A 12,846-nucleotide genomic window follows, 5' to 3' on the forward strand; every position below is an offset into this window, starting at 1 on the left:
TTCTCGCGGGAAATCCCCTCCACCTCCCCTGCTACTGCCATACTGATTGGACACAGATGGATCTACCTCGTTTGTTGGCGTCGTACGAATACACTTGGTGACGCTGTTTCTTCCATGACGAGTCCTTGCTCCTCCGAGTCTCCCTTGATCAGCTTGTCTGGCAGATCCTCTGGCTGTTGGTAGGTGGACAATAGTGGAGGAAGTTGAAGTCGATCTGCGAGTTGTACTCACCATCATGACCCAGAAGTGACCATGGCGTGGAGACTTCTTGACAAGGTGTCTCGCAACCGGGTTTTGAGCTTTATTCACCCCGAGGCCCGAACAAGGGTTTCACGCCCACAGGTATAAGACTGCGAAGATGTGAACGACCCAAGGCCAATGGCAAAGTGCCGGTCTTACCTTGCCCAAACCTTGCAACGACAAAGACAACAATGGCTTCCGAAGATCGATTCGATGTTTTGATCGCTGGCGGGGGGCCAGCAGGTCTGCTCATCGGTTTGGGCCTGGAACGGATGGGAATCCATGTATGCATTATTGGTCGGTGGACATCCCTCTCTCTTTTGCAGACTGATGTTCTAATAACAACATGGGTAGAGCGTCTTGTCAAATCGGAAATTCCAATGTACGGTCGTGCGTGCACACTATATTCACGAAGTCTAGAATATCTCGATCAGTTCGAGCTTCTCGACGATATGACTCAAGAGGGCTTCATTGGGCGCGGATCCGTCAACTTCGACAAGAATGGAGTACGAAATGTGGACAGAGGATGGCACAAAATTTTCCATCATTCAAAGGACTCATACTTTTCTTGGCTGCTGAACTTGCGGTTGAAGTATTCCGAAGACATTATTCGCGACCATTTTATCAGGCAGGGTGGTACGTATCGCGATGGCCTAGAACTTACCAGTTTTGATCACGATGGGGAAACGACAAATGAGTACCGTCAAGCTCATATCAAGGATATGCGCACGAACCAGAGTCATATCTACGAAAGGTGGGTACCTATGTTCAGATCATGATCTAGCACGCTGAGTTATCTGGCCATGAATAGCCGTTTCCTAGTCGGTGCAGACGGTGCCCGTTCTACCACACGCCGCTTGGCCAAGATCTCAACTCAGTCATATGGCTCGCCCACTCCCATCAAATGGGTCCGGATGGACGGCGTGGTCAAAACAGACATGCCGGACCACAGCCTCGGGTTCGCATCGCTCGAATCACCAACGCATGGCAATGTCCTGTGGGTGGCTCTGGATCACGGCCGGTCACGTATCGGCTTCGCTCTGAACCCCGAGCTGCAGAAGAAGTATGGTGATTCGATGACTGAAGAGCAGGTTATGGCGGAAGCACGTGTAGCCATGAAGCCTTTCAAGGTGGAGTTCTCTCGTCTCGACTGGCACACCGTCTACGGGTGAGAGTTGCCCCTTCCCCCCCGTCTCAGGCGTGACGCCAGCTGACCATACACAACGCCACAGGATACGGCAAGAATTGACAGATCAGTACATCAAGAACCGTGTCGTCTTGGCTGGCGATGCATGCCATATCCACTCTTCTGGCCTCGCACAGGGCATGAACACTGGCATCCACGATTCGCTCAACCTGTGCTGGAAACTTGCTGGCTACCTCAAGGGCTATCTCAAGGCAGAGGTGCTGCAGACGTACGAAACCGAGAGACGCGCTGCGGCCAACACCTTGATCAATATCGATCGCATTGTGTCCGAATTGATAACAGGCAGAGTTCCGCCAGAGCTCGTGGTCAATGGTGGTGCGGCGGACCCTAATGCTCTCCTGACACGCTACTTTGAAGAGTCGATCCAGTTCAATATTGGCCTTGGAGTCGATTACGCTGCCAACATTCTAAACATGTACCCTACCGCTGGCACTGTCCAAGCGGGTCATCGGCTTCCGGACGTCCTGTTACACCAGCCCGGGCACAGTGTCCCGACGCGGCTTTACGAAATGCTTCGTTCTCGCGCCGAATTTTCGGTGTTGGTCTTCACGGGTAGGCCTTGGGTGACGAAAATGAAACCCACGGACAACCTTGACTGTGTTCACCACGCCTTCGGAGATGCAGGGTCGAAATTGGTCAATTCTACTTTGATCCCGCTGAAGCAGATTACCATCGTGGCCGGTAGCGGCTCATCGGTCTTTGACCTACTAGGCAGACCGGCGTATGGACAGGCGTGTTACGATCAAAGCGAAGCCGCCTACAGCCGGTACGGGATCTCTGCGGAAGACGGAGCTATCGTCGTTGGTAGGCCCGACAGCCTCGTTGGCTTTGCGTGTCGATTTTCCGAGGCAGAGAAAGTTCTGCAGTATTTCAAAGCGCTAGAGCCTCAGACGCGTATCGTGTAAACTCTAGAAAGTACACTACACCCATAGTATTGCATCAAACCGGTATGCTTCCAGAATCCTCGCTCTCGCCGAATTCTCTACCTGCACTATAACCTCGACCTTGTTAAGGTATATGAGACTGACCACATAGAAGTCGTGACCATGGGAACACCACTCTAGGAAAGCCCCGCATCCAGGAGAACACGGCCTGCGATACTCCGCTGCTGTTGGTTCCAGGCACTCACAGTCGCTCCACCTTAGGCGAGAGGATCTGGAAACTCCATGTCAGCCACAACGTGTCGGCTTCGTTGAGCTCGTCCACTATTGCCGAGAATGTTGCAGGAGACTTGCTTTCTTTCTAGACGAAACAGGAAAAACAATGTCGAAGAGGGACCTGAGACGACCAAACATTATCAGATCTTGTTCTACCCGATCATAAGATATTACCCAAACGATTATAGATAAGACAAATACCCCGTTTCGTTTCCAAAAGACACAGAATCACTGGTACGGAGTGAAAGGGCTCATCCTCTGTAACTCGGTCTAGTCACTTTTATCACCTCGCTCGATTCAAAGTTCCCACTCTTGAGATTGTTCCTTGTCATCGCCATCGTCGTTGTTGTTTGTCTGCAGGTAAAATCTGAGAAAACCCGGCCCAAGGACCCCCCCCAAAAAATGTCGGAAAGACAAAATCCCCTAAGGATGACGCCCAAAAGCGTCCGCGCCGCTGGACATCGAGGCCACAGTGCCGGAGCGCCCGAGAACACACTGGCGGCGTTCCGCATGGCTCACGAAATCATCAAAGGCGGCGGTCGGGGTGGTGCCGGTGAGAACGACCCGAACAACCTTGTGGTGACTTGCGAGACGGACCTGGCTTTGACACTGGACCACGAACTGATCCTCATTCACGACGAGACGGTCGACCGCACCACCGACGGGCACGGTCTCGTCCGGAACATGACGTACGCGGAAATCGCCTCCCTCGACGCAGGCAGCTGGTTCGACCCGTCGAGAAGGTTCAAGGGTGAACGAGTACCTCTACTACGAGAAGCGTTGCAACTCGCTCGCGAATTAGGAGGCAGCCTCGTCTTCCAGCTCGAGCTGAAAGTCTACGGACGGGACGACATCATTCTCCCCAAACTGAAAGCCCTGATCGACGAACTACAATGCGCCGACCTCTTGCAGTTTTCTTCGTTTGATTTTGTCCAACTCCGCGCCGTCAAGAAGCTCATCCCGGACGTCCCGACCGTCGGCCTCTGTCATTCGAGACTGATTGACCCTGTGGCCGCGGCGAGGGATGCCGACCTGGACGCCTTCAACATCGAAATCTACCATTTCCCCACCAGCGGTGAACAAGTCCAGAAGCTCCACGAAGCAGGCTTCGCCGTCTTCTTGGCCGTCCTGCCTCTCGATCCGCTGGAGACCCTCAAGTCCTACGGATCCGACGTCGAGGCTCAGGTGGTTGAATGGGTCCGTCAGGGTCTCGTGGATCAGATTGTGAGCAATGACGTTTCCGAGATGATCAGGATACGAAACAAAAGTTTACTGAACTAGTCGTCTGGAATTCATGACTACTTCCACCTGTGGGCTTACGATGCCCCCAATAGTGCTGGAATTTTCCGAAGTATTTATTACAGTTCGTGTATGTTCCCGACAAAACCTTGACAACTACATATGAGATATTGATCCAGGTTCTTCCCAAGACGATCCCAATTGATATAGATACCTGATTTTGTACTGGACAGTCAACACCAAAGCTTTAAAAGCCAGTGTTCACTTGGACCAAACCTATTTAGATGAGTGCCGGTGGAACGTTGAAAAATCGACAACAAAAGTACTTTGTCGTCACCCTCCTCTGTTCTGTCCTTTGCGCTTCGCTCAGAGCTTCCGCCAGGGACGCTACAAAATCGCTTCTACTCAATGGACTGCTCGTGGTCTCTCTGAGACGAGCCACGGCCCACCCCGTCTCTTCGGGCTGGGTATTTTCAATGGCAAACAGGAACAACGGACGAACATATCCCGGGTTCAAAGCTCCGTTTTTGTTTCTCACATTCCAGTCACCTTCGATGACTTCTCGGATCTGGCGTAGAGCTGGGCCAGATTCCGGCGACGGAAAGGGGGGATCTCCGAGTATACGCCTGAGAGCGACTGTCTCGATGGCATACGCGGCAGTACAAAGGCCAGCCACGGTGATGAGGGGTTCGGCTATGGTACTGCGCAGGTCCTCTCGAAGCTGGCTCGGTTGGAAACGCAAGGGTCCCGGACGAGCGTCCCACAGCGTCGTCATGTCGTTCTTGAGGCGGACCGCAATGTCGGCAACTTCGGCCTGGTCTGACGGGGCGATTCGCGATCGGCGGTAGTGGCTCAGACCTTGGATCTGGTTCGAGATCCTCTGCAGTTCGAGGTAAAACGCAAACACCGGGGCGCTGATGATGTCGTACATGGCGTCTGCCGAATCCGCGTAGCGGTCTAGGATTGAAAGGCTCGGGACCAGAATGATGTTGTTGCTGAGGAGACTGAACATGGTCTCGGACATGATGCCGCAACTCCCAACACGTTTCGTGGCGACGTGCAGGAATTGCAACCAGGTACAGATTCGCAAAGAGATCGGCGATATCTGTAGACTCCGCAACCACGCCCTCAGCCTCGTTTCGAATGCCTGGTTGAATCCGCAAAAGGCAGGCCCATCCTCGTTCGGCAAAATGACCTCGCATAGGCAGAGGAGGAAAGCGACGGCAAGGATGATGTCAAAATTGGTTTCGTCGTCGCCTACCATGGTCTGAAAATTCGCCACAGCTGCTTGATACTCTGATGTCGCGTTGGAGATGGGCAATCCGTTGATCAGGACTCGGTACAGATTTTGAGTGACGAGAATGGCCGTCGCTACCGTCAAGTCCTGAACCGCCAATTGCGTGATGTGGATCTTGAGTCTTGTCCAATTGAGACGGTCAAAAGGTGAAATAAATGGGCAGTCGACTTCATCAATAAAGTACGAAAACGAGCGAGGTGGCTGCACGGATGCCCCGAGCCAGTCCAGGGTTGTGACCAAGTATATATCTAGCGAAGTATTGTAAAATCGAGCATAAGGCGAGTCGGCATTGTTTAGATCAGTATCTTGGCGATGGCTGACAGTTTGATGATGAGGGTTGTTTGTCGGCGCTGGAAGCACAACAGACGCTGGATCTGCAGCTGTTGCTGCCTCTTCTGGGGTCTGAGCTGGTAGGAATGGTCCTGCGGAAGCACTTTCGGTAGACAGAAGCTGCTCGTTGCTTAAGAGGTCCGTGTGCTGAGCGGCCGGCGAAAGATTGGCGAGCGGTGGAGGAGAAGAATGAATCTGAGGTGGTTGATGAAATTCAGCTCCGTCTGATCCCGAATGAAGAGGCACAGGGGGAGGTGGTCCTCGCTTGTAAACGCATGATCTTTTCGATTTCGTGCATTTCTGACAACGTGGGCGCTGTTCGTCACATTTGATCTTCCGGGCTCTACACACTAAACATCCAGTCCGCACGCGACCTTGATTGCTGGGATTCGAGGTGAAGGCGCTTCCCGGGCGTTGAAGGCATGTGGTAGTAGCTTCGCTCCCATCGGTGTTTGAAGTCGGGGACTTTGAAAATACCGCATCATCTGGTGACAAGTCCAACGGCGTAGTAGTGTCGCCAACGGCTGAAAAGGACGGGGCTTGATCGATTGTGGTCTCTGACATCCTAGCTGGTGGGATAAGAGAGCATCATGGTTCAACGCAGCCCAACAGAAACTAGCACGAGAAGTCCCGCGGTTAATGTCCTTCAGACAAACATGAAACCGTCCACTTCCGGTAGCCGGACTGTGCAGGCAAAGATCATGATCCAAAGGCAGATTGCATGGTCAACGTCTTCTGTGGGCTTGAAGTTGCACTTGATCCCAAAGAATGGAACGTGGGTGGAAGGAGGCAGGTCCCAGTGTTGCGAGATCGAAACCAAGAACGACGGCCATTCGGGTCGACGAGAAATAACGTCAAAGATGGACGAGACAAAAGCCCGGAGACCAGTCAATCACTTACCACAATCATGCGATTACAAGTACCAGGAGACGTGAAGATGTTTGGCTCGTTTCTAAGCCGATCCCGCCCTTCTGGGGAGCTAGCTGCCGACAACCACGAGTAGTGTTGACCTCGGGTTCCAGGATCATGGCTGGTTCGGCAAAAGTGGGAACATCAGGGTCTTTTCGCTTATTGTGGATACTTCGCTCTGTACAGATTGAAGATGGAAGATCTTTCTGGCGACTCTCTTCCTTTGATACCGCGATTATGAATTGACCAATTATTGATAGAAGTTACAACACGCCTCATTCCAGAGTTGGCATATACCAAGAAGGATGAGAAGATGAAGAAAAGGTATAACTTCAGGTCGTTTCGCACGGGATTGACCCGTTGGAATGTCGAGATAATCACAACATCTTTTCTCAGCAAAGAACGGCCATTTCCAAAAGATAAAGTGTATCAAATCATAGCAGTCTGGAAGCCATGGATTCCAAAGACATTGTGACACAAAAGGACCCTCCTCATTTAGAGCTCGTGGCCGACGCCGAGGATGCAATCAGAGATGACCACCAGTTGAGTCTCCTCCAATCCGTCAAGCTTTATCCCAAAGCAATCGCCTGGAGCGCAGGACTGTCGGCCGCATCGATCATGGACGGCTATGATCTTCACGTCCCAGGCTTATTGTACGCCGTACCGGCTTTCCAAAAGGCATACGGTCAACGGCGGTCGGACGGTAGCTACCAGATATCTGCTGCGTGGCAGTCTGGTCTGAACAACGGCTCAACCGTCGGACAACTCGGAGGTCTCTTCTTGGCTGGATACCTGACCGAAAGATTGGGCTTCCGAAAGACGCTCATGATCGCCTTGCTGGTGGCACCGTGTGTGATTTTGATTCAATTCTTTGCACCCAGCCTGGCGGTTCTTGAAGTCGGGCAGATTCTACTAGGTGAGCGGCCACCAAGTTCGGCCTCATTATCAGAAACGAACCTTTTCGACTGATGTTGTTCTCAGGAGTACCTATGGGCATATTTCAGACCTCCACCATTGTGTACGCGGCGGAAGTCGCTCCCACATCGGTGAGGCCCATGCTCACCAGCTGGGCAAGCCAGATGTGGGTTGTCGGTCAAACACTGTGTGCGGTCGTAGTCCGCAGCGTTCTCAGTGTGCAAGGCTCCTGGGCTTATCGCATTCCCTTTGCCGTTCAGTGAGTGTAGCTGGTCCCTTTTTCCGTCAGACCCTCGTATCTCCATACTCATACAATGTACTTTACAAAGATGGTTCTGGCCGATCCCTGTCTTCATCGCTGTTTTCTTGGCTCCAGAGTCTCCCTGGTGGCTGGTCCGCCAACATCGCCTTGAAGATGCAAAAAGGTCTCTCGCGCGATTGACATCGAGAAGAGCCATAAACTTTGACATCGACAAGACTGTGAACTTGATGGTGCTTACAACAGAGCACGAACGTGAGGTGAATTCCGGTACTAGTTACGCAGCCTGTTTCAAAGGCACCGATTTGCGCAGGACCAGCATTGTCGTCGCCCTGTACACCATGCAGATCGCCGCAGGATCAACTTTGCGTGCTTACGCCACCTACTTTTTCGAGCAAGCTGGTTTGGCCTCGGATTGGTCTTTCAACATGTCCATCATTACATACAGCTTGAGTTTCATCGGAACTTGTCTCTCGGTACGTCTGCATGTTCATTTTGTTCAAGTCATGACCATCAACTCTGGTATACTGACGAATAAATTCGCATGCGAAAGTGGCTCCTAATGCCTCATGTTGGCCGGCGGACCTTGTTCTTGTGGGGATTGACGATACTCAACATCATCTACTTCATCATTGGCGGGCTCGCGATCCCGTCAGGAAAATCTTCCTCCCTATCTTGGGGAATTGCTTCTTTGCTCGTCATCAATGGGTTCGTTGCATACGTTTGTATAGAGCCCATTGTTTTCGCGCTGGGGTCTGAAGTCCCATCTGTTCTGCTCCGAAGTAAGTCAGTCGCCTCGGGCCGGTTGATATACGCAGTCATCAACATTGCTGCCAATGTTGTGATGCCTTACATGATCAACCCCACGGCATGGAACTGGGGCGCAAAAAGCGCCTTCTTTTGGGGCGGCTTCGGGGTGTTGGCATTGGTATACTCGTACTTTTGCCTACCTGAAACAAAAGACAAGACATTTGCAGAACTTGATGTACTGTTTGAGAAGAAGGTGTCCGCCAGAAAATTTGCAAAAACTCAGGTCCAACCATCTGAGGTTGCTGCGTGGGTACACTGAAATACAAAACACAGGAGACACGAGGAACATTTCGGTTGACGGTTTTGTTGATATTTTACATAGCCACGGCAACATACCATGGAGACAAAGGCTTGATCTATAATGGCATTAGGCAACGACCTATCGCGCCGGAAAGTGGACCTACGCAGGGAACGGTCAAAGGGCAGAGGGTTTACACGTATTCATTCTCCTCATCCTCCTACCCATCCTTGAGCAAAATCCTTCTTATCGCGGCAAGAATGGCCTTGTGAATCCCTCTTCTAGAGACAACCATTCCTCGGTTCCGATTGAGATCTCTGCCGGCACCAAAATCGATTTGGTTGCCATCCAAATCTGTCACAGCACCACCCACTTCCGTGAATATCAGCTGCGACCCTGCATGATCCCAGACATGCATTCTGGACGATGAATTTGGTGGTACACACACATGTACGTCGCCATCGCCAACGATAAGTGCAGCGTAGCGAACGTGCAATGACCAAATCTCCGTGCTGGGTAAACTTGTCTTGAACTCACTCGCAACTTTTGCCACAATATCGTGGCGCGAGTCGGTGCTGGCGCTGCAGTCGACGATGTGCAGCATTGGCGAACTCATCATCTCACCACGGCGGTCCAAGGTTTTTGCGTCTCCCAGACCGCTCGAGGCCATGGCGCGAACGGTCGAACCCTGTCCACGAACAGCACTGAGCATGAGACCGAGGCCGTTGGTGTCGACTTCGGCTTCTGACACCGCGTTCACGTCGATACAGATATTTGGGCACCCCAAAACGCCAACAACTTCCTTTCCATCTTCGATAAGGGCAAGAGAAACGCCGTATTGCTGACCTCTCAAGAAGGCAGCGGTTCCGTCAATGGGATCCATGATCCAGATCCGGCCTGTATCACCGCCTTGTCCTCGCCCGCCGAGATCAATACATTGCAACATTTCGTCCACAGATGATGGCTTAGGAAGCGGTCGTCCACTTAACTGGCCCACAGGGTCCTCCACGTCCGGTGCCGATAAAATCAGTTGATAAACCTCGTCTCGGAGTGATTCGTCGTTCCTTAGGACAGACGAGTCTTCCTCTCCCAAAAAGCTGTCTTCAGGAAAGGCGTCACGAAGAGCGTGGATGATGAGAGCTTGTGCCGCAAAGTCCGCAACTGTAACGGGTGAGGCGTCTTCTTTCGAGATTTCTCGGACGGCCGACTGGACTTGCTTGGTCATAATCGAAGCACGCAGGACAGCTGCTTCTGCAACCTGTCGTTCTCTAAGGTAAGGAGTCTTCATGATTATTTTGCAGCGGATAACAAAAACAGCTGAGAATGCCCGAGAGTGTTCTTATATGCGAATCATTTTGCATCACATTAGACAATGATGAGTAGAAATAATGTTTCCCTGGTTGTAGACCTCATTTGGTTGAAGACTTGCTTCTCGCTAAAAGTGGAGGCATTGTTCGTCCTATTCGGACCCAGCATCTCAGAATCGTCCAGTTGACATGAGAAGCGAAATGGCTGGGAACACAATGTTGTCCCTCCTGTAACACACACCCGAGATGAGGGAACCATGGCCAATAGAAAAGATACAGTCTGAGTCTGCAGATTTCGTTGCTGGCTTCGTAATTCCATCGAAGAACAGCGACTATGTCGGCAACGCCTGTGTTTCCCGATCGGGAATGAGGCGAGCGAGCAGTTCGACCATATTATACGGACACCTTGCCAGATATATTGAACACTGGTCGAAAACGACCAGCTACTCCGTCATTTATTATCTAGCAGGCGAGACTACCCAGTTAGGAACAGAATCCACAAGCCAATGTCTTCGTTGTTACTACCGCTTCCACGTTCTCATGGCGAATGAACCCGACTTCCCAGCATTCCTCTTGTCTCCACAAGTTCCTCCCATGCTGTCGATCTGACGTCTACGGGATGGCGTTGGCATCCATAATTTCACCGCCCATTTCGCCGTACCTTCGGCCACCTCGCTGTCTGTGGGAGGAACAGCATTAGAGCAACAAATATAACCATGCCTGTAACTGGAAAGCCACATTTCGTTCAAAGTCGTTGGAAAAGGCCTTGAACGTATCCCTGCAAGACCAACCGGACTATACACCATCCTTCTCACCGACATCACGATTTCCGATGACCCAACGGCCTTCTGTTGAGTCCGGAACGAACCTTGACTCTCGCCTACAAGGGAGAAAATGGTGGAAAGAATCCGTCATCTACCAGGTCTATCCTCGCAGTTTCCAGGACACCAACGGCGATGGAATAGGAGACCTTGATGGGATCACGGCCAGACTGGATTATATCAAGGGCCTTGGTGCCAACCTGATATGGATCTGCCCGATGTACAAGTCCCCTCGTTCGGATTACGGATATGACATCTCGGATTATTACACAGTCGCGGAAGAGTATGGAACGAACAATGACCTTTACAACCTCATCGCGACGGCCAAGAGTAAAGGTATCGGAATCCTTTTGGATCTTGTCATCAATCACACGTCCGATGAGCATGAATGGTTCCAAAAGGCTCTTCGGGACCCCGACAGCAAGTACAGAGGCTACTACTTTTTCAAGCGAGGGATCGATGGGCGACCACCGAACAATTGGAGGTCTTACTTTGGAGGATCGGCGTGGGAAGCCGTTCCAAACGAACCAGACATGTTCTACCTCCACGCTTTCAGCAAGAAGATGCCCGACCTCAACTGGGAAAATGCCGAAATGAGAGAGGAACTCTACAGCATGATCAACTGGTGGGTCGAAAAGGGCATTGCCGGTTTCCGAATCGACGCCATCATGAACATCAAAAAGACCATGATTGAAGGTGTCGTCCAACCCGACGGTGACGACGGTCTGGTTTCGATCAACAAATACATCATCAACCAACCTGGCATCAAGGACCTTCTTCGCGGGTTGAAGGACAACACGTTCGCGAAACATCAGAACATCATGACCCTGGCCGAAGCTGCCGTGCCGGACGATCAACTCGAAGACTTTGTCGGACCCGACGGGTTTTTCGACATGTCTTTCGACTTCAGGGCCGCCGACATCGACATCCCCGAGTCCGGAGAGTGGTACCGCCCGACCGACTGGACGGTCAACGAACTGCGGGACACCCTCCTCGACGTGCAGACCGGCGTCCAACGGAGGGGTTGCTGGGGCGCGACGTACTTCGAGAACCACGACCAGAACCGTTCCATCAACAAGTACTTCCGTCGCCGGCAGGAAGACATTTCGGCTGTCACCAAGAAACTTCTGGCCACCGTCCTGCTCGGGTTCAGGGGCACTCCGGTCGTCTACCAAGGCGAGGAGATTGGCATGGAAAACATCCAACTCTCCTCGATCGATCGGTACGAGGACGTCAACACCCACAGTCAATACGACGCCGGAATCGCGGCCGGGATGGACCCCCGAGACGTCTTTCGGCTGGTATCCTACAGGAGCAGGGACAACTCTCGTACCCCCATGCAATGGGACGGCGACTCGGAAAACGCGGGTTTCACGACGCCCCGAGGAAGGCCTTGGTTGCCGGTCAACCCGAATTACCGGGTCATCAACGTCGACGACGCGGTCGACGACAAAAACTCCGTCTACCATCACTATCGACGCCTCATAGAACTGAGGACCGGCAACCACAAGTACAAGCACGTGTTTGTCTACGGCGAGACGGTCCCAAAATTTGTTCACGTTGACAATGTCATTGCCTATGAACGTGTTTTGGGTGACCAAAGTATTCTGATCCTGGCCAACTTTCAAAAGAAACCCGTGGATTTGCCACTCGACGATTCTCAACATCTCCGAGGCAAGAAGATATTGATCAGCAACTATGATGATGACGACGGTGTGGATGACGATGTGGTGGTGGCAGCAGCAGCAAACAAGATGACCATCCTACCATACCAGGCCTTGATAGTCGACTTGACGACTCAACACCCGAACTAGTCGAATCATATACGTGAGGATTGGGCACTTGTAATACTGACAATGTGTGGTTGGACTTTTTTGGGAGCCGTACTAAACGTTCAGGTCCTCTCGTACAGAATGGTATGTTTGTAACAAGGGAGCTGTTAGTTTGTAAACATGTAATATAAAATGTAGCCTTTTCCACTCCCTCATCGAGCAACATCTCTCCCATCTTCTCTGACCTAAATAAATGATATCAGTTCCGGATGGGACTTGAGAACTGCCACACCACAGGCCAGGAGTGTGGAATCCGTCTAATTTCACCACACGAAAGCAAAGTGT

At 51.8% G+C, this 12,846-nt stretch overlaps 4 protein-coding genes across 6 annotated transcripts; 3 read left to right on the forward strand and 1 right to left on the reverse strand.

Annotated features, from left to right (window-relative positions):
• The first annotated feature begins 40 nt into the window (after positions 1-40).
• On the forward strand, positions 41-2,572 carry PV06_05185. 3 transcript variants are annotated; one of them, XM_016406162.1, is made up of 5 exons: positions 41-537; positions 595-994; positions 1,052-1,408; positions 1,473-2,394; positions 2,486-2,572. In XM_016406162.1, the coding sequence occupies exons 1-4, from the start codon at positions 432-434 to the stop codon at positions 2,350-2,352; spliced, it is 1,743 nt and encodes a 580-aa protein (XP_016264368.1). In that variant the 5' UTR covers positions 41-431; the 3' UTR covers positions 2,353-2,394; positions 2,486-2,572. The 3 variants fall into 3 exon arrangements, with proteins under 3 accessions (XP_016264368.1, XP_016264369.1, XP_016264370.1); XM_016406163.1 differs by having other exon boundaries at positions 595-1,408; XM_016406164.1 differs by lacking the exon at positions 2,486-2,572 and having other exon boundaries at positions 595-1,408; positions 1,473-2,422.
• Positions 2,573-3,970: 1,398 nt separating this feature from the next.
• On the reverse strand, positions 3,971-6,357 carry PV06_05186 (uncharacterized protein). Its single transcript, XM_016406165.1, has one exon. The coding sequence runs from the start codon at positions 6,032-6,034 to the stop codon at positions 4,124-4,126; it is 1,911 nt and encodes a 636-aa protein (XP_016264371.1). The 5' UTR covers positions 6,035-6,357; the 3' UTR covers positions 3,971-4,123.
• Positions 6,358-6,832: 475 nt separating this feature from the next.
• PV06_05187 (uncharacterized protein) lies at positions 6,833-8,703 on the forward strand (the record flags this gene model as incomplete). The annotated part of the gene is made up of 4 exons (XM_016406166.1): positions 6,833-7,295; positions 7,361-7,553; positions 7,624-8,029; positions 8,107-8,703. 4 exons carry the CDS (start codon positions 6,833-6,835, stop codon positions 8,620-8,622), a joined length of 1,578 nt encoding a protein of 525 aa, XP_016264372.1. The 3' UTR covers positions 8,623-8,703.
• A 1,931-nt stretch (positions 8,704-10,634) lies between these two features.
• Positions 10,635-12,722, forward strand: PV06_05188 (uncharacterized protein). Its single transcript, XM_016406167.1, has one exon. The coding sequence runs from the start codon at positions 10,741-10,743 to the stop codon at positions 12,541-12,543; it is 1,803 nt and encodes a 600-aa protein (XP_016264373.1). The 5' UTR covers positions 10,635-10,740; the 3' UTR covers positions 12,544-12,722.
• Positions 12,723-12,846: the final 124 nt, after the last annotated feature.

This window comes from Exophiala oligosperma (genome assembly GCF_000835515.1).
Source record: "Exophiala oligosperma strain CBS 72588 unplaced genomic scaffold supercont1.4, whole genome shotgun sequence".
Classification (NCBI taxonomy): domain Eukaryota; kingdom Fungi; phylum Ascomycota; class Eurotiomycetes; order Chaetothyriales; family Herpotrichiellaceae; genus Exophiala; species Exophiala oligosperma.